At 37.8% G+C, this 24,142-nt stretch overlaps 1 protein-coding gene across 2 annotated transcripts; it reads right to left on the reverse strand.

Moving 5' to 3' along the window:
- Nucleotides 1-1,745: 1,745 nt before the first annotated feature.
- Nucleotides 1,746-24,142, reverse strand: LOC135461561 (zinc transporter ZIP6-like). 2 transcript variants are annotated; one of them, XM_064738716.1, is made up of 9 exons: nucleotides 24,004-24,142; nucleotides 20,622-21,770; nucleotides 16,640-16,901; nucleotides 16,006-16,175; nucleotides 14,614-14,805; nucleotides 12,769-12,892; nucleotides 9,243-9,572; nucleotides 8,056-8,243; nucleotides 1,746-5,932 (listed from the first exon to the last, which is right to left on the reverse strand). In XM_064738716.1, the coding sequence occupies exons 2-9, from the start codon at nucleotides 21,768-21,770 to the stop codon at nucleotides 5,783-5,785; spliced, it is 2,565 nt and encodes an 854-aa protein (XP_064594786.1). In that variant the 5' UTR covers nucleotides 24,004-24,142; the 3' UTR covers nucleotides 1,746-5,782. The 2 variants fall into 2 exon arrangements, with proteins under 2 accessions (XP_064594786.1, XP_064594787.1); XM_064738717.1 differs by lacking the exon at nucleotides 24,004-24,142 and adding an exon at nucleotides 23,760-23,892.

Here is a 24,142-nt window from a genome sequence, read left to right on the forward strand (position 1 = left end):
TAGAAACAGTACAGTGCTGCCTCACTGAATACCATGCTGAAGATATCAGACATGGCGCACCACACATAGAAGTACAACAAGACAGACATCAGGCCGACGAGTAATTATCATAGTTCCTAATGATGGACGGCCAGTGACTGATATATGCATGCTTTAGGCGGCTGATGCATTCCAAGGAACTCGTGAGAAGACTGCTGTACAGTATATCATACAATATGTACATGTAGGCCTAATAGCATACACACACAGCTTAACTTCTGTAAATATTAACTATTGTTTACTTCACTTATAGGCCTATACAATATTTTATTATCAGCATCAAGAGTCAAATAAAATATAGTATTTTCCATTATCCATTTCTTTTACTGCAATTCGGTAAAGGGCCTACCCATTTTTCAGGCCCAAGTATGTTTATGGCAGACTTTTTAAACTCTTTATCAACATGTTACTTTCCAGACTCTATATGTACTCTTAAAGACCCAGCTCTCATTGCCCCAAAATGTCCCAGATCTCACCTACCACAACCTAGGGTGCGGAACTTCTGGAGCTTCCTGGCCCCTAACCTTATGTACTGTGATAGTTGGGCACCTCCCCCTCTCTTTGAATTGCCATAAGCTTTTCCTATTAATTAAGGAGTGGACACTGCGGGGGACTCTAGCAGCCATTCTGAGCCCTTAGTCCCATCTGAACACAGATTACTCTATACCCCCTCATAATCTGACCAAGATTTCACTGATCTAAACTCCTCAAATGACAATATTTCTCATCCAAATGCATGTAAGCCTAGAAATTGTGAAGTCAAAAGCACAATTTTATCAGGAAATATAGCTTGGCTCATATGTAACTTTTTGACAAAAATTCTCAGCTACCATACTTTCTTTCCTGTAAATTTTGACTTAATGAAATTTTGTCTGTAAATAAGTTTTTTCTGTGATTTTCATACCTTTCTCTGCAATAACGACACATTGACAAGACAACATATCATAACCCATCGTTCTCCCAAACAAAGGTTCCCTTGCTTTGTAGTATCTTTTGGAACACTTGTTGCACAGTTCTCAATGTTCCAAAAAGCCAAAACATCACTTAGTGTGGAGGGAGCCTGTCTGGAACATGTCGATACAATAGGTGGATAGGTGGTTTAGTTGAGAGTGCGGCCACACCATTGATTTTTCACAAGTATTTCACTTTGCTACGCCTGTAGCAAAAGCAAGGTTGTCCTTATGTTTTTATTCTATTGATGCCTGTGACGGGACGGTACTAGAACATGTTCTGAACTCTCGACTGATTGTGCACGTACATGGTACATGAGGTAAATGTATAGCAGTCCCCAGTCGTTTAATTTGGGGGTTGCCATGCGAACCACATGACCTTTTTCTCTTCAAAATAAACCCCACCACTTTTAACACTCCTACAAATTTCCGTTCAAGCATATTTTTTTTTTTTTCAAGTTTGTCTGTGATCACTAATTATGAACATACCAGTACCTGTACTGTAGCCTGATTGGTGACTAACCTACATGTTTATTGCTCATTTTGGGAATATGCATGCATGAAAGTCCATTACTTCTGGTATTTATACCAATGTTCTTTTTACAATGATCACGAAACATCAACCAGTGGAAATTATTGAACCTTCTGTTAGCAAGACAGATCCTTGATCCGATCTGTATTAAGGAGCAAGAGAACTTTACTAACAAAATTACTGTATTAAATAGACAGAGACATAGAATTCTTTTTCTACGTGTTTATTAATAAATGCGTTCCATAATTACACTTTGCCTATTTGTGGTTAAGTCATGTGAAGACCAGACGCGAATACAGAGCAAACCAAGAAGACATACTTTACAGACACTTTACACATTTTCAAGAAAATATATGTTGCGTACTAAAATAGTTAAGGTTCTCTGGGGAAAAAAATTGACAATCATGAAATACAGGGTGTCCAATTTTAACCTCAACAATGTCAGTTACACCTTTACGTCATCCAAACGCCTGCACCCATCTGCAGTGAAACGAAATCAAAATAGAACTAAAATGAAGTTCTTTTTTCTGCCTGCAACCAAATGAACTCAAAAAAGAAAATGTAATGAAACAATTTTAAGAACACTTACATGATACACAGACTGAACCAGTATCATCCGGCACAAGTCCAACAATGTCACTGCATCAAAACTAATACTGTACATTAAAGTATACATGTATATGGAAACATCACCAACTTTTAATTATTACCACAAAAATTACACACCATGCTGGCAACCAAATCTATATACAGGGTAACATTTTCCATTCAAATTAGACACAGTCATACAATAAATGCAACAAATATTTGAACTTCCAAAAGCTGAAAACAAAGTGGCTTCTGATTTAATGCAAAAAATAAACGCGGTAAATAAGACACTTTCAGATATGCACACATTGGAATCAGCAGTGACGGTTTACCTATGCAATCTCAGTATAAACGTATTCCTACAAATCAGTGCAGAGTGTAAACCCTTTATCGTATTTATTCTTAAGTGTTCATTAAAGAAATTCTTTACACACATGATGATAATTGCAAATGAAAAATCAAAGTTGTCCGAATCATGATGTCAAATCAATGGCAAATCGTAATGTGCAAATTACATGTACATGCATCAACATCAACATTTTATAAAGGTGAGATTAAATACACATGTATATGATAAACAATGACAGTAATCATACAATACAGTGCCGCCTCCCGTCATATTTGTATATAGCCAGCATTATTAAACGTAAAGACATTGTAAAAATAGCCTAAGTACTAGCAGATAGACCACTGAAAACACTTACTGTGTGTGGCAATGCCTTCATCCTAATTCTTTTCATTTCTGGGATATCTGCTCTCTAGCCAATATGCATGTAATTTTAATACGAACACACAGTTTCTCTTTTCTCATTTTATTTGTGCATCCAATGAAAAACAAGTACAAAAGAATTGGGAGAGATATGTAATATGTAGCTTTCAGCACTACTAATATCTGTCCTAAACACCAGAATAATTACAGCACTGGTGCCTATATATTTTAGATTTTTTTCACAGAATTAAATGCAGACAAGTGTTCTGATTGTACTGTGGGCTGTTTGGATTACATTGATAATGCATGTCAATGCTAATGTCACATCAACGTTTTTCTGGATCTACAACAGGTATTTGATCTCAAATTTGATTTTTCACGTACAGACACACACTACACCAGTACAAGTCCCAGGGATTTTATTCAGCAGTTAACATTAAGGTGTAGAAAAAGTTGGTGTCACTAACAAAATACATGGGCATTATGAATGTGATGCATAAAGACGGCTATACAATCAAAACATTTGACTGCATTTAACTCAGTGAAAAATATCTTATAAATAACAAGTTCAAGTATTTTCAGATACAGTTTTCAGTGGTCTTTCTACTGATTCTTACTTAACTTTTCCAATTTCTTTTCCTTCAGTGATGGCTAACCAAATGACTATTATTATTCACTATAACTCAGTCCTTGAGGAACAACAAATCAACCGCTGCTCTGACAGTAATAGAAAATGTGGGTGTATGGGAAGTGTTGGAAACTGAAATCACACAAAATCAGCCAAAACTTCTAGTTCACCGTTCAGAAACAAATATGTATTCTTGTGACCAGCTTCAACATATCTACATGGATTTCTAATATGTGAAGAATAATGAACTTTCATTTGGTTTATCTTAAAAATCCTTGAGACACAAAGTGACCAGCACTTAACTACAATAGGTGCATCGTAACAATATTAATATTCTAGAATAAAATATTTGCGAGTATGTGTACAAATGTTGCACGTTGGCATTTCATATGTGGTTTTGAGACAATTGAAGAGATATAAAGAAAACAAGCTAACACGGGATTGAGGCCAAAAATGAACAATATGGTTTGTCCCCAGGGCTGCTTGATCAGTATCAGTGAATGTATCACCAATGGGCTATGACCTTTGTCATCCTCCTTAGAGTGTCTTCATATTCATAATGTATCATTTAAACACCCTAAACTTTCTTCACCTCTTACAAATGTAGAACATCAGATACAAAAATGTTTGAGTACAACAACACTTAAATGTAGGCATGACCTAAATTCTGAGCATCACTTTTAATGATTCAATATCACTTTTTAATGATTATTTGGTGACTGAAACCATTTTCAAGAATGTTTCACTCATGTAAGAGTGGACAGTTCCATGTGGAGGAAAACTGAAATAAACCACCAGCATTTGGCAAGTAACGTGTAACTGATCTTCAACTGTGGAACAAGCTCAGCCAAACTGGTGGTAGGCAAGTAATCTCCCATACACTTCATGTAAGATCACTTGAACACCCATTCAGACACCAGTGTCTTTTTGCTACCAAGCCCAGATAATGGTGAAAGCAGTAGAATCTTCCAAAATGTCTGTTCAAGGCAGGGATTGAAATAACATCTAGTGTGTATTAACTTTCCAGTCATATAAGTAAAACATTCTTGAGTATGGCATGAAACAGCAATCAAAGAAAGGCAAAAAAAATAAAAATTAACATCAAAATCTTTTCACATTATATTTGCTGTATTTATTCATTTTGACTGGTGTTTGCCCACCCTATTTAAAAAACTTTTCAGGTTAATTGGTGGAGAATATCAGGCCACTTGGAGAAAAACCATTGTTCTTTGCTAGGTACCCTGCAAACCTCTTGAATTAAAGCCACAGGTAAACCCTGGATTTGTGTCTGCAGCAGTACTCGTCATGCCCCAAAATCTGCTGCCAGAAAGTTGCCCTACCTGACTCAGGCCATTTCACCTTTGAGGTGAAACAACAACAAAATGGGCACATGTAGTTTAAAATGCCACCGCTTTCTCAATTCTGATAATTACGTAATCCTAATGCATCAGCTTTCAAATTCAACTGTAATGATCAGACAGGACTGGACAGAAGAAACACCCACACACTAGCAAACTCATCCTATAAAACAACACAGGAACATCAAAATAAAAAAAAAACATAACAAACAGAAAATTTTACGAGCACTATACTGTCACTGAACATTGTCTATATGTAAGCTGCGTAAACTGACAAACACAGATGCTGAGCAATGTGGTGCAAAGACAAAATACACATAAAAGCAATTTTTGGGTAACTATACTTTGGTGAGCAAAACCACATGTAATAAACACATATACATACATATGTTTTAATGTAGCTTAAAAAAGGTATCAACTCAAATATCGTTGGCAAAAGCCTTTCCAAACAAATAGAAACAGGAGACTTATTAAATAAGTACAGCATATAGTACCAGGCAGACAGTTCTTTGGAACGAGGCCTTGTCACATGAATTTGTTCATATTCCCCTATGGCCCTCCACCAAAAGATAATGACTTGGTAATATAAATGATTTTTACATCTAACACACAGTCATAGTTACAATTATATATGCAACTTAATAATTTACTGCATCGCAACGCCTTATTAGACTTCAAAGTCCATTGCAGTCACAGGTCAGGTAATGTGAAATCCCACTTTTGCAACTTGAATTATCTTACAAAATCTTATGTCTGATGTGTGAAGAAGAAACTACTTGATATCACAAAATTTGCGTTGTCTTGCTGTAACAAAAGATTTTCGTGGTGGTCTCCTAATGCTTTTGTCTTTTTTACGGGAGTGTTTGCGAGATTCTGCTTCCTCTCCGAAACACAGCCCTGAAAAGAGTGCTTAAGACAAAAACTAAAGTTCCTGTGTAGCCCAACTTGCTGATACAATGCTGCCAACAGCCTTGTGAATTAGGACCCCAGACTGGACATGATGTCATGCTCATACACAGCTATCAACAGCATGATGCCAGCTCCTACCAACATTCCAAACACTTGAAAGATAAGGTGAAGGAAAGGATGCTCTCCTTGCTTTGTGTCCACGGACGTCATCTCCGGCAACTGAAACAAGACAACACAACCAGTTTGACATGCTGGCAATTCTCAGGCAATACTCTCAGCAGGTGCCTAAATTAAGACAAGATTAGTTAGACTGATTTCAAGCGTGTAAATAAGCAGCCTGACAACGGCTATACCCTGCACCAAATACATGTAGTATTTTCACAGGGACCAACTGTTTAGTACAGGACAAAACTGTAACATTGTAACTTTTTGATGATGTGAAGAGCGGGAAGATTGACCAAAAGCTTAAAGTTATTATCAGTCTAGAATTTGACACTGAAAAAGTTTGACTTAACACTGCTTTATGGTGGGTGGAAACAGGGCAGAGCCTGGGGGATACCCACAACCATCCGCACGTTGCTGGCAGACCCTCCCACATACGGCCGGAGAGGAAGCCAGCATTAGCTGGACTTGAACTCAAAGCGACTGCATTGGTGAGAGGCTTCTGGGCCATTGCCCATGCCGGCTTACTAGCCCCCTGGGCCATAGAGGCATTAGGCCTTCATCAAAGTCTTGACAATAAAGTTAAATAGTTCAGCTTTGCATGAACATTTTAATTGTGAGTTAGCCAGAGGGTTGAAGCCAGGAATGATCAGCGGTGATGTGTGAATGGGCATTTGAGTGCAAAACTGTGTATACTTTTTAAAACAACTATTTCTTTTCAAAATACAGGCTTAACTCTCCACATTATGCAAAAGCCTGACAGATGCAAAAAGTATCCGACGACCTTTAATGTCTCACTGTCTCACTTATATTATGGCAGTCAAGTTCACAGCTGCAGGAGATCTGGTTGCCTGTAGCATACCACTGCCATTCACCAGTTACTGGATGAACTTTCCACTTACAAGCGATAGTTGAAGAAACAGGTTTGAATATATGTCATTCGTAAATGGCTTGATAGTCGCAGAAAGTCAAAGCTATATCCATGGGAGTCCGAAGACAGCAGACATGACACTCCACCCAGTCACATTTACTGACACTGGGTCAAACAGTCTTGTTTCCTTGCTCTAGCCTCTCAGTGCATGTACATTCAATACTGCTGCCCACTTTTCACCTCTATACCTTTCTTCCAAATCTTATTGATGAAAACTTTGAATAAATGTTCATTAATAGGATGAACTCTGGATCCGCAGTGCTTCTGGCAGTGTAAACACCTGTCAAGAGTGCCAGCAAAGACAGAAAAGGTGTTCATATACATGTCAGTGTAATGGACAGTCAGAAAATGCAAGCATTAATCAGAAAAAGTAATGTTTTCAGATGTGGTGTGGTGATGGGAAACAAAAAATGTGCATACAGTGTATTGGACATTTGCCATGCAAAGTAAGCTCCCCTTATTTGAATCACTAAGATAGCAATTACAGGGTAAAACTGTGTGATTTGTCAGCCATCAAATGATGGTGAAGATGCAAAGGTCAGCATTTGAGTTATAATGTTGTATTTCATTTCATTTTTCCACTAGAATGATTAATGGCATGGGATATAACACAGGTTTCTCATGTGTACATGTGTGAAACTCACATGGTGATACAAATTACCCCTTCAATAATGGCACAAATTTCACTGTTAATGTTTAACGCATTTTGCTATGCCAAATGATATATTCTGATCGACCTACTTGGTAAGTCTTTGTAGTTTCACGGAGCAAACGCAAATTTGGAGCTTCATTTCACCCATCAAACGAGCAAAACAGCAGTAAAGCTGATTGCTGTCACCAGGTGTGCTGTTTGTAGGACCTGCATACGAATTTACTCTCTGAATAACTACATCAGTTAGATTGTGAGTTGTGGGTATGGTGACATACCCCATCTATGAGACTGATAGCATCTCACAAATGTTGTGGTAAAGAAAACTAAATACAAACAACTGTAGCACTGGCGTATATTTATTTATTTGATTGGTGTTTTACGCAGTACTCAAGAATATTTCACTTATACGACAGTGGCCAGCATTATGGAGGGTGGAAACCGGGCAGAACCCGGGGGAAACCCAAGAGCCGAGCCTTCAGTTATGCTGGCTTAAATCTGGTAGATGATGACGTCAAGTTACAAATTTGATCTCATCAGAATCTGTCAGACTTCTGGATATACTGGTAACCAAAATTTCTCACTAGTGAGCCTACTCACCATATCAACAAAGGCAATGTAGATGAACATCCCACCGACCATGGCAAAGATCCATATACTTGCATTATCTAGGTTACCCAAGGGCACACCAATAACCATTCCCACTAGGCACAGCACTGAAGAGACACAGTTGTACACCAGGGCTTGCTTTATTGACATTCCCGTGCGTAACAAAACTGCAAAGTCGCCTAAAAGAAAATAAGATACAATAGTTTATGGTCACATAAACGCAACTGTATATGACGCCGGAGGAGTGGCAAAGGTGCTGCTAAAACATCTCATAAGTCAGTTCTGTCATTAACACATCACTTCATTCAACTATTACAATTTGTAATTCTGTTTTAGAACTAAATGTAATTTTCTCTTCAGATTTATAAAAACTGTTTTAAAGTCTGTTTATACATCTAATTACGCACCCAATAACCTTGTGAATGTCTTCTTTTAATAAAGTCCGCATAGAGTAGTGGCATATACATGTTAAGGTTCATGGAGGTATGGACACAAAAGTTATTACTTGATCGCAAAGGAAATCTGATTATTATGCATCCCACCACAATATTTACATCTACTATGCAACTACATGTGTAATGCAATTTATGACTGCGCACAACACATTTTAAATGTCAGACAGAATGAGGACATGATATTCCACATAAAATTAGACAAAACCAAAAATGGCCACCAAAATCATGAATGTAGGACTCATGAATGTTTGTCCCCTAAAGATTTTACACACTGCTTAATCAGTTATCTCTGACGGCATGTTAAGAAGCTGTCTGAAAATCAGCAAGAAATTCAAGATAACTGCCAAGTTGGAAGTACATTTACATGTGTACTTGGTCCCAGTTCTCATTTTCTGCTTTCTCTCCTTGCAGCAGTGTTATGTGCAGCCAGAATTAGTATCCTGACCAAAAAAACATTGAAAATGCAGGTTTTATACTTGTAATGCAAAAACAGGACCAAACTCACACGCTGAACACCCCCCCCCCCACCCCCCACCCACCCCCCAGTATTGTGTCCAAACTTGGACAAATCTAATTTGAGCAGTGAACACCAGCTTAAATAATCATGTTTTCAAATCAAAGGAACTACCCACACAACTGGAGTGATTTGCACCCAGAACCCTCCTGTTTCAGTGCCCTTGATTTCCCCTGAAAGGCACAAACACATATGGTGGTATCACTTACCTATTTCATGTGGGAGTTCATGGCAGAATATGGCAATGGACGTGCTTATCCCACCTGTGACGCTGCTGGAGAAAGCGGCTCCTATGGCAAGTCCGTCAGTAAAATTGTGGATCCCATCTCCCAGGATGACCATCCAGGCCACAGCAGCCACAGTATTGGGGATCTCATGACTATGGCCATGACCGTGGCCATGGCTGTGATCTTGTTCAACAATAACGCCTGTTGTTAGGGACTCCATGGCTTCTTCAAAGTCTTCTTTCCCATTAGCATGATGTTCCTCTTCACACTCATGATGGGCGGCCTGAGTGCCGTTAGCAAACTCTCTGATGGCTGCAATAACAACAACAACAACCACTCATCACTCTCGAGCTTGTTGACGCAGCCTGCATGTAAGAGTAAAAGTATCTCCAGGTCTGATTTACTCTGTCAAATGTTTACATACTGGTATCCAAGAAAAACAAATGTACACCCTCAATCATTGCAGATACTTATACACTGATCTCAGAGGAACAGCAGTGAGGGTTTTAAATTCTAAAAAATTGAACACATTCGGTAACATAATCTTAAAAACTATTGTCAGAGTATTGCATCAGTGACAGACTATTTTAAATACAGAATACACAACACTAAGTCATGAACTGTTCAAAATCTTAAAATGGATGACAGTAAAGAATCATGTTGCACCAAGCTGTACTAATGTTTAAATGCTTGAATGGACTAACCTCAAGCTAGCTTTTCAGCCAGTTGACCTACATTGCAACTGTCTATCAATACAGCCTTCGATATACAACATCCCATGAACCTCATCTCTCCTAAACCTAGAACTAATGCTCTTAAAAATTGCTTTAAATATTCTGGGGTGACACTGTGGAATTGTGGACTCCCATGTTATACATGTTAAAATATCACAGAATGCCAATGTTTTCAAAAAAAATTATTTATGTCAAAATATACCTCTGTTGATTAAGTGTGAAATTGTCTATACATACATATATATATGTATATATATATATATATATATATATATATATATATATATTTGTGTGCGTACATGTGTGTGCATGAGTGATATACATGTATAGTCAGTGATCATCTTATATCAGGTTAATCTATATTTTATAGATACTGTATATACATGCAGATAATTTTTTGTGTGAATGTGTGTATGCATGAGAGACTGGTTTTGTAACTACATTGTAACTGATCTCCCTCAGAAAATAACGTATTATTATTACTATTATTATTAGTAATATATCTCCAATATATCTTTATATCTCTAATATCTATATCCTTATATCTGTATGTAATATGTTGTTTTTGAGGAGATCCCCTCTTGGCCATTGGCTATGGGTCATCCTCAATAAAACAAATAAAGAATTAAATAAAATTAAATTAGTGATGAGGAACTAATGTTTCACTGGTTGATAATTTGGCCTATATTCAGGAGGCACCATCATGTACACTAATACATGTGGTGACGTGCAGACTCAGTTAAGGTTTAGCGAGGAATGTGTGACGTGCTTTCCCATAGATGCTATCCTATTGACAGGTTGAATGTGTTCAGCACCCTACACTTAAATAGATAATAAAAGGTCATAGATAACATCTGTTGAATTATGTAGGCCCACCAATGATTACAAAGTCACTCAAAATAAAAAAAAAATTTAAAACAAAAAAAAAAAGTAATAAAAAACACTTATAAATATTACCAGTCCTAAATTATTATGTCTAACATGAGATGGAAAAGGTAACAGGATGAAACTGTCCTGCAGGGGATTCACCCATGCACCAGTCCCAAATGAACACTGAAGGTCATACATACACCGTAATTGTGGGGCGCACAAAGAGGGCCTGATGGGGGGTTGACGCATGCTTGCCCTTTACACCTTGCTCTGTGCTATGATTACTAGGGTCGCACAAGATAACTGGGTAAAACTGGGACAGGAGAGCCCCATTGTGGTGTAGTTCAGGGTGGTTGAGGTTGTGGGATTAGGGACATTTAAAAAAAAAAAAAAAAAAAAAAAATTCTCATGATTTACTGGGTAATAAAAACTTTACAATTTATGTCCTTCAATGGTAACTCACAGACACAAAAATTACTGACCAGACTGGCTTAACATATCTTCTCATCTTTAAAAAAAGAATAAACTATTGCACTAAATATTGATACTGAATATTAAGGTATTTGTAATTAAGCAATATACATGTAGCATTGCCATATGCGACTGTTATCAATATATTACCTAATAAATATACAGAGAAAAGACTCTGTAATGATGAAGCTCAGAAAATAAGTGTTAACACCATTGACTGTAAGTGGTATTAAGATGATAAGAGTACACTTATACATGTGACGAGATACAGGTCTTATACAGGTCAAAGATCACAGGTGAGAAGAGCAGTATAATGATGATCACGAATACCCATATGAAAGCCTTACGAGAAGCCGCAACTTCCAAAAATCACTTACCTTCAGAGTCTGTCAAAAATTATAAAATTCAAAATTAAAAACAGCACAAGCACAAGATTACAGCTTCAGATAAACTGACTACAGGTTAGAAAAACAAAATTGTCTTCGGGCTTTTAAAATCAAAAGAGATTTATTTATTTATTTGATTGGTGTTTTACTCCGTACTCAAGAATTTTTCACTTATACGACGGCGGACAGCATTATGGTGGGAGAAGGAAACCCATGACCATCCACAGGTTGTTGGAAGACCTTCCCAAACATGGCCGGAGAGGAAGCCAGCATGAGCTGGACTTCACAGTGACCGCACTGGTGAGAGGCTCCTGGGTCATTACGCTGTGCTAGTGCGCTAACCAACTGAGCCACAGAGGCCACAAATCAAAAGAGAAAAGGTACCCACAAACAACCACAAGTTAATTATCTGAAACTGTGTGGATTTGAGTTACTCTCAAACTCATGTCTACGAATGTTTTCTGGATGTTTTCTGGAACTGCACACTTTTAGTTAAACACTACTGGTACATTCTGCAACTCTATTCTATCAACATTCTATCAGTCATCAAAACAAAGAGGTGGGTACATGCGCACTAGGAGTTGTGAGTGAGCACTGCTGCATACCAAAATGCCAATCTCAACCTTTCTGTTTTTCATCTAAATACTTCTCACCTCCATAAGGCTTGGCCCGCCAAAATGCTGAGCAAAAATGGTGCCTATCGTGACAGATACATCCGTCTGACACAGACTGAATATTTATGTCCCTGTTTACACAAGGCCTCACAAAGGTATCCAGTGTATAAGTACTTTAGGGAAATGTAGTCGAAAGAAGGACACAACACACAACAGCTGAAAATTTTTATCAAAAAATTAAAGGAAAAAACAGCACACTGAAATGGCAATTCGTAAACATTGCTAAGTATTGAGGCAAACAAGTCAAAAAGAAGCAAGGGTACCACATATCGTAGATGTCTTAAACAGAGAGAGAGTGATAAAGACAAGCATGGCACAAGACAGCTATGGCTACCAGCTGATCTTAACCAGTGTTGAATCACTCAAACTATACCTTTGTTTGGATGGACTACCATGACCATCCCCTCACAGGATTCCACATGTCCTGATAACTTTGCTCCCACTGCTGGACTGAACTGCGCCTCCTTATCCATGTATACAGGAGAACTTCTCTTCTTCTGTCACCAAGAAGACATTTACTTCATTTATTTATTTAATTAGTGTTTTATGCCATACTCATGAATATTTCACTTACACAATGGCGGTTACATTATGATGGGTAGAAAACAGGGAGAACCTGGGGAAAACCAACGACCATCCACAGGTTGCTGCCACACCTTCACAATTACGACTGGAGAAGAAGCTAGCATGGACTGGACTTAAACTGACAGCGCCCACATTTTTGAGAGGCTCCTTGGTCACTGTGCTGTGCTAGCACACTAACCACTAGCCTACAGAAGCAATGTCTTTTCTTGTAAGAACAGCATTTAAAGTCACACTGAACAATTTTTCACTTAACTGACAGCAGTTTTGGGTGGAGGAAAGTGCAAGCCTGCGACCAGCGAAACTACTGCCCTTCCCCTCTCACCTAGCCAAGCTACCATGAGTTGGATTCAAGTATTATTGTAAGTATTACTGGTAGTGTGATGTTAAGAATCCAAATATAAATTTGGGCTTTAATAAAGTAGGTGGCCTTTCAGCTGCTCTTCTGTAAAGTATCTAGGGACTAACCAGCAATGAAACCCATGTATGAAGTTTCACTGAACCTACATGTAGATCAGTTTTGGGGAGACATGGACAGCGCTGACAAGGGTAAATGTATGCATGCTTGGGGTTTAACACCATACTTAACAAAAGTAATATATCCTTTGACTGGAATTTATTGTTGTGGCGAAGCCACTGGAATGCATTTAACAAAGACAGAGTACACATATGTGCGAAAGTTCTTACTGTTAGAGTCCTATGACACTAATTGGAGTAAATGAACGAAACACGTGCACATTCTGACCTGAGATAATAATTCAATATAATTCCAACGATTTGATCAATGATATCTCCCTGAATTTGACTGTTTTGGGAATATAATGATTTCAAGCCAAATATGTACTTCGACCTAAGAGAATAGGTTCAAGGTGAAAGGTCAGCTCACCAGTCACAACTTATTCCAGTCTAGGGAGCACTCAAGTGACTCCTTGCATAAAGTTTCTTTAAATACCTAAGCAGTTTTGGAGATATCACTTTCCAAGGCAAAATGAACTCTGTTTCCAGATTACCTGAAAATGTTCTTTTTCAATAGGCTTCCTATGTCAGCAAATATAACGTAGGAGTTCATCAAAGTTGGAAAAGGTACATGAATCTGTTTTTGATGGACTGATAGACTCACTGCACACAACTTCAACATTGTCATTGACCCAAAGTGTGTCAAAGGAAAAAAACCCTGGTGAATGATTCAAATGCAGCTCTTATATCATGCATGAATGTGAACACGTATTATGTCTTCTTTTGGTGGGGCGAGTCCGCCAATGTGTTGCTGCCACTGAAGTATCTTGCCCAAGACACAAGACACGGCATACCACCCAGACACATTATACTAACACAGGGAGGGCCAACCAGTTCAGTTTCTAGCCTCTCAGTGCTGAACGTTAAGCATGACAGCAACAAGCAGCATAAATTTTTAAAGTCTTTGTTATTACCCAACCCAGGCTTTACCCCAGGTCTCCTGACTAGGAGGTGGCGGCTCTAACCATTAGGCCACCTGTGTCATACATGAAGAAAATAGGAAAACACAGATACCTGGCATCAAGAAAACAGACTAAATTATAACAGGACCATGTATAAACAAAATGTTGTGGTCAAAACTGCGCATATCATAATCTGTACACCTTTTGTGAAGACTTGCCTGTCGTTTCTTTTTGTTTTTCACCACAGTAATGATAGTGACAACACGCTCTAATATGAAGAATCCATAGATGCCAGATAACGCCATGAGTCCTATCCAAACAGCCTGGGAATCATGGCCATGGGCATCTTCATGGGCATCTTCATGGCCATGAGATTCATGACCCCCTGATCCAGACCCCAATTCCATGGCCTAACAACAGAAAATACCATGGTTTAATAAATTGTTCAAAGCAATAAATGTATTTTTGATTAAATTTATTATAACCAAAAAAAATTTTTTTTTTTTACTTCTATGCACAACTAAGCACCAAGTGAAGCTATTCTGTGCTGTTGTTACTTGCATAACACCACTACAAGTACATGTAGTACAGGATGTATTTCACTTTCCCATTAGATGGCAGATTAACCTGGTATTGAGAATATCTCAAATGTGTGCAAACATGCACAGGATCTGTGACACTTATGACATATAAATGTACTGCCTTTTTAAAGTATAATGTACTTTTACATTTTGCTCATCTTAGAAAAGTAATAAATCTTCTGAATGGAATTTATTGTTGTGGAAGCTACTGGAATGCATACAACAAAGACAGAGTACACACGTGTGCAAAAGATCGTAAAACAACAATGCCAGGACATGTAACGCGTGCAAAATTCACTGGTTCGAGACCAGTGGACTAGATGCACACTGTAACAGAGCTTTGTAAAAGTCCTGAGTAATATCCTGAACATCCTTGTTACAAATAATGGCTCCCCCTACAACTCTTTTAAACTCCTACTAAGTTTTTTGTTCAACCCCTAAAAAGGGTTGGTTAAGGGATTTCTGCAAAAAAACCAGCCAAGCAGAACTTCTATGATGAACTAAGGTCAATAGTCCAAAATACTGAGCAAGGACCAGCTCCATATAATAAAAAAAAACACAAACTAAAACTGCCTGTAGACTATGCGACTGATTTTCAGCTTCTGCGTCAGAACAGAGCATTTGGTGACATGACAATGTTTGTAACAACTGTTCACCAACACAACAGTGATGGTATTTAGGCACACAGTATGCTTTGGGAAATCAAGGACAGGAGTGGAAGCCTATTTATATGTGCCGTGAACGCACTATTAATATGGCAATTTTGAGATTTGTACATCCACGTAAAACCAGAACACTAGAGGATGCATCAACGGGGAAAGAGTATTACAAACTGTATTTCTGAAGCTTGACTTTTTTTCAAGTGATAAATTCTGACAGATTCTCACTGATTCATCCACCTTATAAGGCCATTTATGAGATTTTTATGAAGTCAGATTAATTTCTTCTCAGAAAAGACTTAAGTTTTGACATCAAACATATCATTTAGGACCTTAAGTCCTTTGGTTAAAATACAGTTAATACACTTACATGAGGGATAAGATGTAGGAGAGCATCTCCAGACAATGCGCCCACAGCCACAGCCACAAGGAACTGGAGGAGGTGATTGTAGAAGACTTTGTTAATGATGGGGATGATAGCCACTGACACCAGGCCCACAGCACTGATAATAATCACAGCCAGCAAACTGAATCCCCACACTGAAATGTAAACACAACATCAAATCTGCTCAAAGTTTGAATGCCACGTCCAGCTGAAATGGCTGTAACTCTGTATCCTTAGGTTTTTCTAAGTATGCTGTGATGTATATAATGGCTCTTATGTCATATCCTCCATGTATAAAGTAACTAAGATGAAGAAAAATACTCATGACTATGCAGTCAGAAGACTAAACTAAAACCCACCATATTCCCACCCAATAAATTCAAATATGATACTCTTTGAATCTGAAAGACTGAATTGCCTTAATCTTGTCAAAGTGATAAGCTTACCTCTCAATACACTGTCTAACAGATTTTTTTTTTCACCCTGAGGTGAATAATATGAGGTCTACTCATATAGGTACAAGATTGATCCATGAAATATACCACAATGACCTATAATTCATATTATCAGTGGATCATCACATAAGATATATGACACGCATGCGTGCTACCTAACGTACCTTTGCCTGGAATGCTTTTACCAGAGACGGCTTCCACCACAGAGACATTGTCATGATCATGGTCATGGTCATGGTCATGGTCAGCGTGTGGAACACCTGCTGGGGAATGTGTACGGAGCTGAGACTTTGTTCCCATTCTTCCACAGGTTCCTGCGTCCAGCTGGTACATCAACACAGGACATAGTTGCAAGAACTGTGTCTCCTCAATTTCAGAGTCTGGCCCCAAGTTGAACATCACCAACAGTTCTTGTGCACTCAAACACTGCCATAATAAAATGAAACATTTATGGATATCTCCTGGAAAGGGTCATGTTAACAAGATTCTCTCTGATCCTTCAATGTAGCCAAAAAGTGCAAGGTAAATGTTAGGTTATGGTATTACACTGCACTACTAATTAATTAATTTTACATCCTGTTTTTAAGAGTAAAGTCATACATATTCTCTTACTGCTTACCTAATTTCTCAAATTTATTTCTGAGATTGCCAATGAACATTTTAACAAATGTTTGTATACCCTTTACTGTAAATCTTTAACCTTTTCAAGCACTAAAGCACTCCCAGAATGTTTCAAAATACTGGCTGCACACACCGCTGAAAAGGTTAAAGAATTAAAGTATGTAGTACCACAACTACTCAGCAATTTATTCACCTCCCATCAGGCACAAGACAAACTCTGTATGAAAAAGCTGCAGGGAAGTTGATCTGTGCAAAATGGTTGAGGAAATTGGACAGGCATGAACATTACTTATCAAAGCACATGAGCATGCACAATATATTTCCTGTACACATAAACATGAAACAAACAGCCATGAATCATGCTTTTGGTTAACATCATATACATGTACATACATGTACATCAAGCCATGACAATGAAAATCAACTTATCTACCAGGATTACTCTATTAATAACATACAAGTTATGATACCAAAGTAATTAAGCAGCAAGTACCATGCAATCAGTCGTTTATAAGCTTCACTGGACAAGAAACATATCTACACAACATTCACATATGTTGTAAGCATTATCCATATGAAGTCCAACAGAAGTTCAGAAGATACTGGCATGACTTGCATAAAAACCATAAAATATTCAACACATTCAATTTTGAATAGATTTAGTTCCAGGGAAATAAAGTAGTCATTTCTTTACATATGTTACGGCAATTCTTCTAATTCTCAGGACAGATAATAGTAGTGCGGGAAACCCCAAAATACCACTTCCTCTCAAGTTTTTGTAAATGCATGCATTCTCCTTGGTCATAAGAGGCACTACCCATGTGAGGAAAGAGAAAACTGTATATTCGTGTTTATTAATACAGTTACATGTATATTGACCAAAAGGAGTGGTCTAGAATTAGAGAAAATTTAACTCTAAAAAACTATTTCTGAAGTTCTGTTTATAAAAGTTGGACTTTTATGAAAATGCATTTTTAGGACAAAATTTTAGGTCATCTATAATACACTAAAGCTTGCAGTAAACATCTGGAACTGTTAAAGCATAAAAGTACTACTACAAAAACGACAAAGCTTTCACCATAATATTGATGGTGAAAGCTTTGTTGATGGTGAAAGCTTACTGTCCAGTGTTGACTGGACAGTAACAGATATTGCAACCACACATATATATGATGAAAACGTAACAAGTAGCTTCCAACATTGTAAGCTGATAACTAAGTTTCATCTCCTAAAAGGGTCAACTAGTCATCTCGTGTTGACATGTGTAAACTTGAAAAGTTTATCAGCTGTCATCATGTAGTCCTCACATGTTAAAATGGGCCAGTATGCACATATGTCCAGATACAGTCATTTGTCATATATGCTGTTAGATTTGGCAGTGGGTAATTACAGTTTGGAAAAAGATGTGTTTTATAAATTCTCAAATTTAATCCAATTTGAAGTTCCACCAAATCCAAAAAAGTTACAAAAGCACATCTATGATCGTGTGAACAGAAATTATCATTATTATGAAACCATTTAGGGAATGTACACTACATGTTCATCTGGATGAACTACACTAAACTGTAAAAACCTATGCATTTGCCTCAGAGACAACAAAGACAAAAAAAAAAACATACACCAGAATAAGAAAACAAGACATTACCAAAGGCCAAACAATTGCTAGAAGGAAAAGAGCCAAAAACGTTTATTTCTTACCATGTCGAACCAGTCAGTCTACATGTTGCCATTGGGGGAAAATGAAAACACATTACATGTATCTTTAGCAGGAATAAAATATTTAATTTCCCCTTTTCCTTGCCCTTTCTAGAAGATTCTTTACCTCAACTACACCTATGTCTTGAAATGTTCTTTATTAAAAATTATGAAAACTTTCATAATAAAATTTTTCCCATCAAGGGTTGGATGCATTTGGTCATCAGTGAAAATGTCTGATAGGTGTGACCCAGCCGACCTTCCAAAAAGGGCCCTACTCTTCACTATTTATTTGGGTTTTGATGGAATTTACTTTTTCACTCTTGTCAGGATGATGAACTGCCTTAAAATCAATATCTCCTTCATTAACCAGAATAAAAAAAACTACCCTACAAACAGACCTTATTGTTTCAGACAGAATTAGAACAGCGAATATTTCTGGACGGCCTTTACTAAACATCTTGCATGTACACTGTACATGTAGGTCTAGCACTTGAACAATAACTCCCTTCACTTAAATAATATTAAAAACCACACAATACAAAGGATAGTTCTATATACACCCAGCCAACCTCTTATGCAGATATGTGGAATGTCAAGAAACACATCCACATGTACATGTAACTGTGTAGCTCAGACCTGCTCACAATGTCAAAACGGAAGATATAAAGCAATTTTCTTCAAATATTAATCTGACAAGGACAAGAAATGGTGTAGCAAACCTCAACAGTCTTGCAAGTACATGTATTGAGTACATGAACGCTTACCAATTTTCTGCTAACAATGAGGCATCAAACTGCTGTACATACAGTAAAATCAAAACCTGTGATGATGATAGATGACCTTTCCCAAACTTCAAGGTTGTTTTGTTTCGCCCCATAGTTGTGCACATTTTCTCAGTGCACGTACATGTATGACTATACAGAGGTCATACAGTTTAGATTAAAGCTGGCTGCTCATTCACAAAACTTTATGAATCTTTTTAACTTTTTGGGGGTAACTTTTCTCCAATATCATTTAACTTTATGACACCACAGCCAGCCGAACAACATAATTAACAAAGTCGCATAATTTTTCTCAGCGAAGATACAGAGCAAATTCATCCCTTTACATCCCACTCCACATTGCACCTTCCTTGTAAATAACACTCCCTCTAGTCTAGTGAAGAACCAAACAAGACTTCAATGTGCACTGTCTGTATGACCTTCAGTTGACCATTAGCATTCAGTTATGGGTTTAGCAAACAGGCACACACTCTGATTTAGATAACGGAGAAAGAAGACATATGTGTAATTAATAGCACTTTATGGGAGATAAACCAAAACCAATGACCTAGGTACAACCAAGACAAGATCACCTGTAAGTTAGAGGCCACATGATAAAATTTCATAGTAGAGATGAACTGTGATCTTGACCTCACACTACATGTGCATGTATGTGTGTCATGGCCATGACTGTTTCACTTCTGATCCATGAATAAATTACAATGAGGATGCTTTCACTCAAAGCCTATACAGGTTTAATAATTTATATGATTTATAAATATTACATTCAACACAAAGCATAACAGAAAGGAAGTCATGGTCAGATTAAACAATTTGTCCTCACATTCAGGTATTATGTGTCTGAGGGCCAATGGTGTTTAATCTTACCTGCCACTGCTAGACCCATTTCTCATCACTCAGTTTTGTCCCATGATGCTTCACTTCCACACAACTCAGTGCATTAACCACAAACAATATTCACACACTAAACATATAATGGGTTACAATAAAGGTTGTGAAGAAAATGCATCAAAGCCAACTCAGAAATAACAATTTAAAGCCATACCTTTTTCTGACAACTGAGGGCTCCATCATGACAAGGCAACCCAAGTTTTGAGTCAAGTGTCTTGCTGTGAACTGCTGGAGACAAGGAAGTTCCTGCAACTATCGGAGTTTCAGTTGTTTTGCGATTCCTCCTATTTGATATTTGGATTCTTCCCCTTTTTCTGGAAGGCTTTCTAGAGTTCTTGGCACGTGTTGAGGATAATGTTGGAACAGTGGTTATTTCTGTATGGGCATCATGTTCATGATCATGATTTGAATGTTTACTTTCTGATGCATGGTCACCATGGCTTCCATGATCGGTGTGGGACAAATGGTCATGATGGGACCCATGATCATGGTCATCAACATATCCATGGTCATGACCCTCATGAGATCCATGGTCATGACCCTCATGAGATCCATGGTCATGACCAGCCTCCTCAATGCCCCTGATGTGACGACTGTTCAATCTGGACGATTTATCTGAGACATGTTTAACACTTTGCAAATGAATTTTCCTTTTTTCTCTGTAAGCACTGTCTACTTTATCAGAAATCAGCTCTTCCTTGCCGTCAGTTAAGTCTCTTTCTTTCCTCTTTCTATGGTCTTGCGTTTTATGCCTATGGAAGTCTTCTGCGTGGGAATCATAGTCATGGTCATGATCATGGTGATCTCTATTGGAATGCTGTACTTCCTTACTGTCTGGTATTGTAGAAGGACTAGACTGTGACTTTTGGTGTTGGTGGTCTCCATTGTGAAGATTAATAAACTGACCAGCTTCCTGGTGATCTGCCAAAGTGTGGTCCACAATATTAATTTCAGCCAAACCAAGGTTTTCCAAGAAGTGCTCAAACCCCTCAAAGGTCATTAGACCATTAGAGCCATACTTTTGAAATAATTTTTTCATAAAAAACCTAGAATGTTCTGATATAGCACCTTCGAGAACTTCCTGAGTGACATTTGATCTGTGCTCCATGGAAGCAGATGATTTTGGCCCATATTTGCCCACTAGCTGTCTGCCTTTCAGACTTGCCAGTTCAGATCTGGTATTGGAAAGTGGATCCTCAAATCGTTTTGACTTGGCCTCTCCTCCACTATGGAGAACAGTGAGTACTACACACACCAAACACACATTCTGTCCCACTGCCACACACATCTTGATCACTGACATCTGTTCAAACAAAACAAAACAGCCTAGAGGATACACAGATATACATGTAGATTGCAGTTGTTCACATTTTATCTTACCTTTTGCTGAGTATGTTTCGTATGACTGAAACTGATAGGTGAAGGCACACAAACGTGATGAAACTTGAGTGAAAGGAGAACGTTATGGTGATTTCAACTATCATACATGTAAAATCAACAGACCAAAGAAGCCCTTAAACTATGCATGCCACACCAGGAAACTATCAAACTAATGGATCTGCATTTTAAAATCTATTATGGAAGTATAAATGAAACAACTACTGTGGTATACATTTCCTCGACTGTAAATGGTTGATGTCATGGTTAGGTCCTTACACTCTCCTATATACCTCGAGGTACTGCATGTCCACAGATGCATCTACTTATAATAGATTTATTTATTTATTTGATTGGTGTTTTACGCCGTACTCAAGAATATTTCACTTATACGACAGCGGCCAGCATTATGGTAGGTGGAAACCGGGCAGAGAGCGGGGGAAACCCATGACCATCCGCAGGTTGCTGGCAGACATTCCCACGTATGGCTGAAGACTTATAATAAATGTGACCTGTATGCCAGCATAAAACTCATCTCATAGTCTTCGTGGTAGTGCAGTCCAGTATTAAATGTTTTCATGCAGAGTGCAAATAAAAAATAAGGGCTTTAATATAACAGCACGTGACAGGTATGTGACAACAATTTATTTATTTATTTGATTTGAGTTTTAATGTTTCACTTATACAATGGCAGTGAGCATTATGGTAGGAGGAAACTGGGCAGAGCTGGCAGGAAATATGTGACAACCACTATTATCATTTAAAGGTTTTATCTTAATATGACTGACGAATTCAGTTGACCCAACATTATTCTGACCTTGCTTGTACATGTAGCCTCTGGGGATAACTGTTTATTTAAGGCTATTTATTTGAAACTTAGACAAACACGTTCGCTTTAAAGCACGACTAAGTGACGTATTCAGTCACAAACTTGGGGAGATTTAAAGCTCAGCTTGCTGTCACATGGTAGACTACTGATGTCAATTCAAGGAAAAACTAGTTTTTCAGATTGAACATCTGAGATGGGGCTCATTGACTAACAATCTAGGGTCTCCTGATGTCAGATATCGGCAAATTTGTTTGCAATTGTATCTTGGTATATACTAAACACAGCCCAGCAAAACATCAAACAGTAAATATATACAACACATATAATCCATCAGAAATTTAATTATTTTCAGAGTCAATGGCATAGACTAAAACATGCATACCTTTTTGTATTTATCATACATGTATATACATTACACAAAATTTATCCTATAAACTATCTTGTAAAACAACACCTGCGTTTTTTCAAAACAGATCATATTTTATATCATTAAACAGCTAAATAATATAATCAACATAAACAGTAAACTTTTATACTCTGAATGATTTATACGACACTGTTGTTGTCAGAAATGTGGGTGGGTGCCCTAGGGGGATGCACAAGGCTTGTTTTGTGTAATAGTATGTGTTATTACGATTAAAATTTCTCAAGAAAGTGCCACATGTTCTTCCATATTAAAATATTGCCTTAAAATATAATGACATATTATTAAAATGACTTTGTAAGGGTTTCATCTTGATATGGCCTGTATATTCTTTGTATTCTCAGGATTATTTTAACGGATTGATTGTTTTGCTGTGTAAAACAGGGACAAAGATACAGTCAAATACAGATATGCACATTTTCTGACAAATACCACTTCAAGATACCCTTACGTATCTAGTCTCTTATACTGCCCTTACTTGATTGAAACAAATTTCAAAACTTGGTAGAATCGATATTTTAACACCCATGCCAATGCTGCATGTGCACTAAATGCACTATGTTTATAATGGGAATACATGTACAGCATACAAATACGGCAAGCCAAGAAAAAATGGTTCTGCCAACTCATTCCTTCGTCTTTTGAGGTCAAGCTAACCTTACCTTTGAAATGAGCTGAATAACACCGATACTTGAAGGGTAACAGGTGACCTTCTGTAGATCATACGAAACTGAGTAGGCCGACTATCAAGTAATTCACATGACACTTGCTGTTGGTATCTCAGCAGTTATAATCGTCCGTCAATCAACACTTGTAAAATACAGCGCGATTGCAAAATTTTGAACCAGGCTGTAACAGCACATGTTATGAATGAGAGTGGGCAAGGGAATATGCTTTTATACTTACCTGTCACAGGCACATCATTGTTTAAATTTCACTCGACACTTAAATATTCCCGGTTAACTTTATGTTGATGGCCTTCCCATGTGGGTTTGTATACAAATTTTTCGGGCCGTGTGCTATGGAAAAGTCAGTGTCGTGCGCA

This window comes from Liolophura sinensis, chromosome 1, assembly GCF_032854445.1.
Source record: "Liolophura sinensis isolate JHLJ2023 chromosome 1, CUHK_Ljap_v2, whole genome shotgun sequence".
Taxonomy (NCBI): domain Eukaryota; kingdom Metazoa; phylum Mollusca; class Polyplacophora; order Chitonida; family Chitonidae; genus Liolophura; species Liolophura sinensis.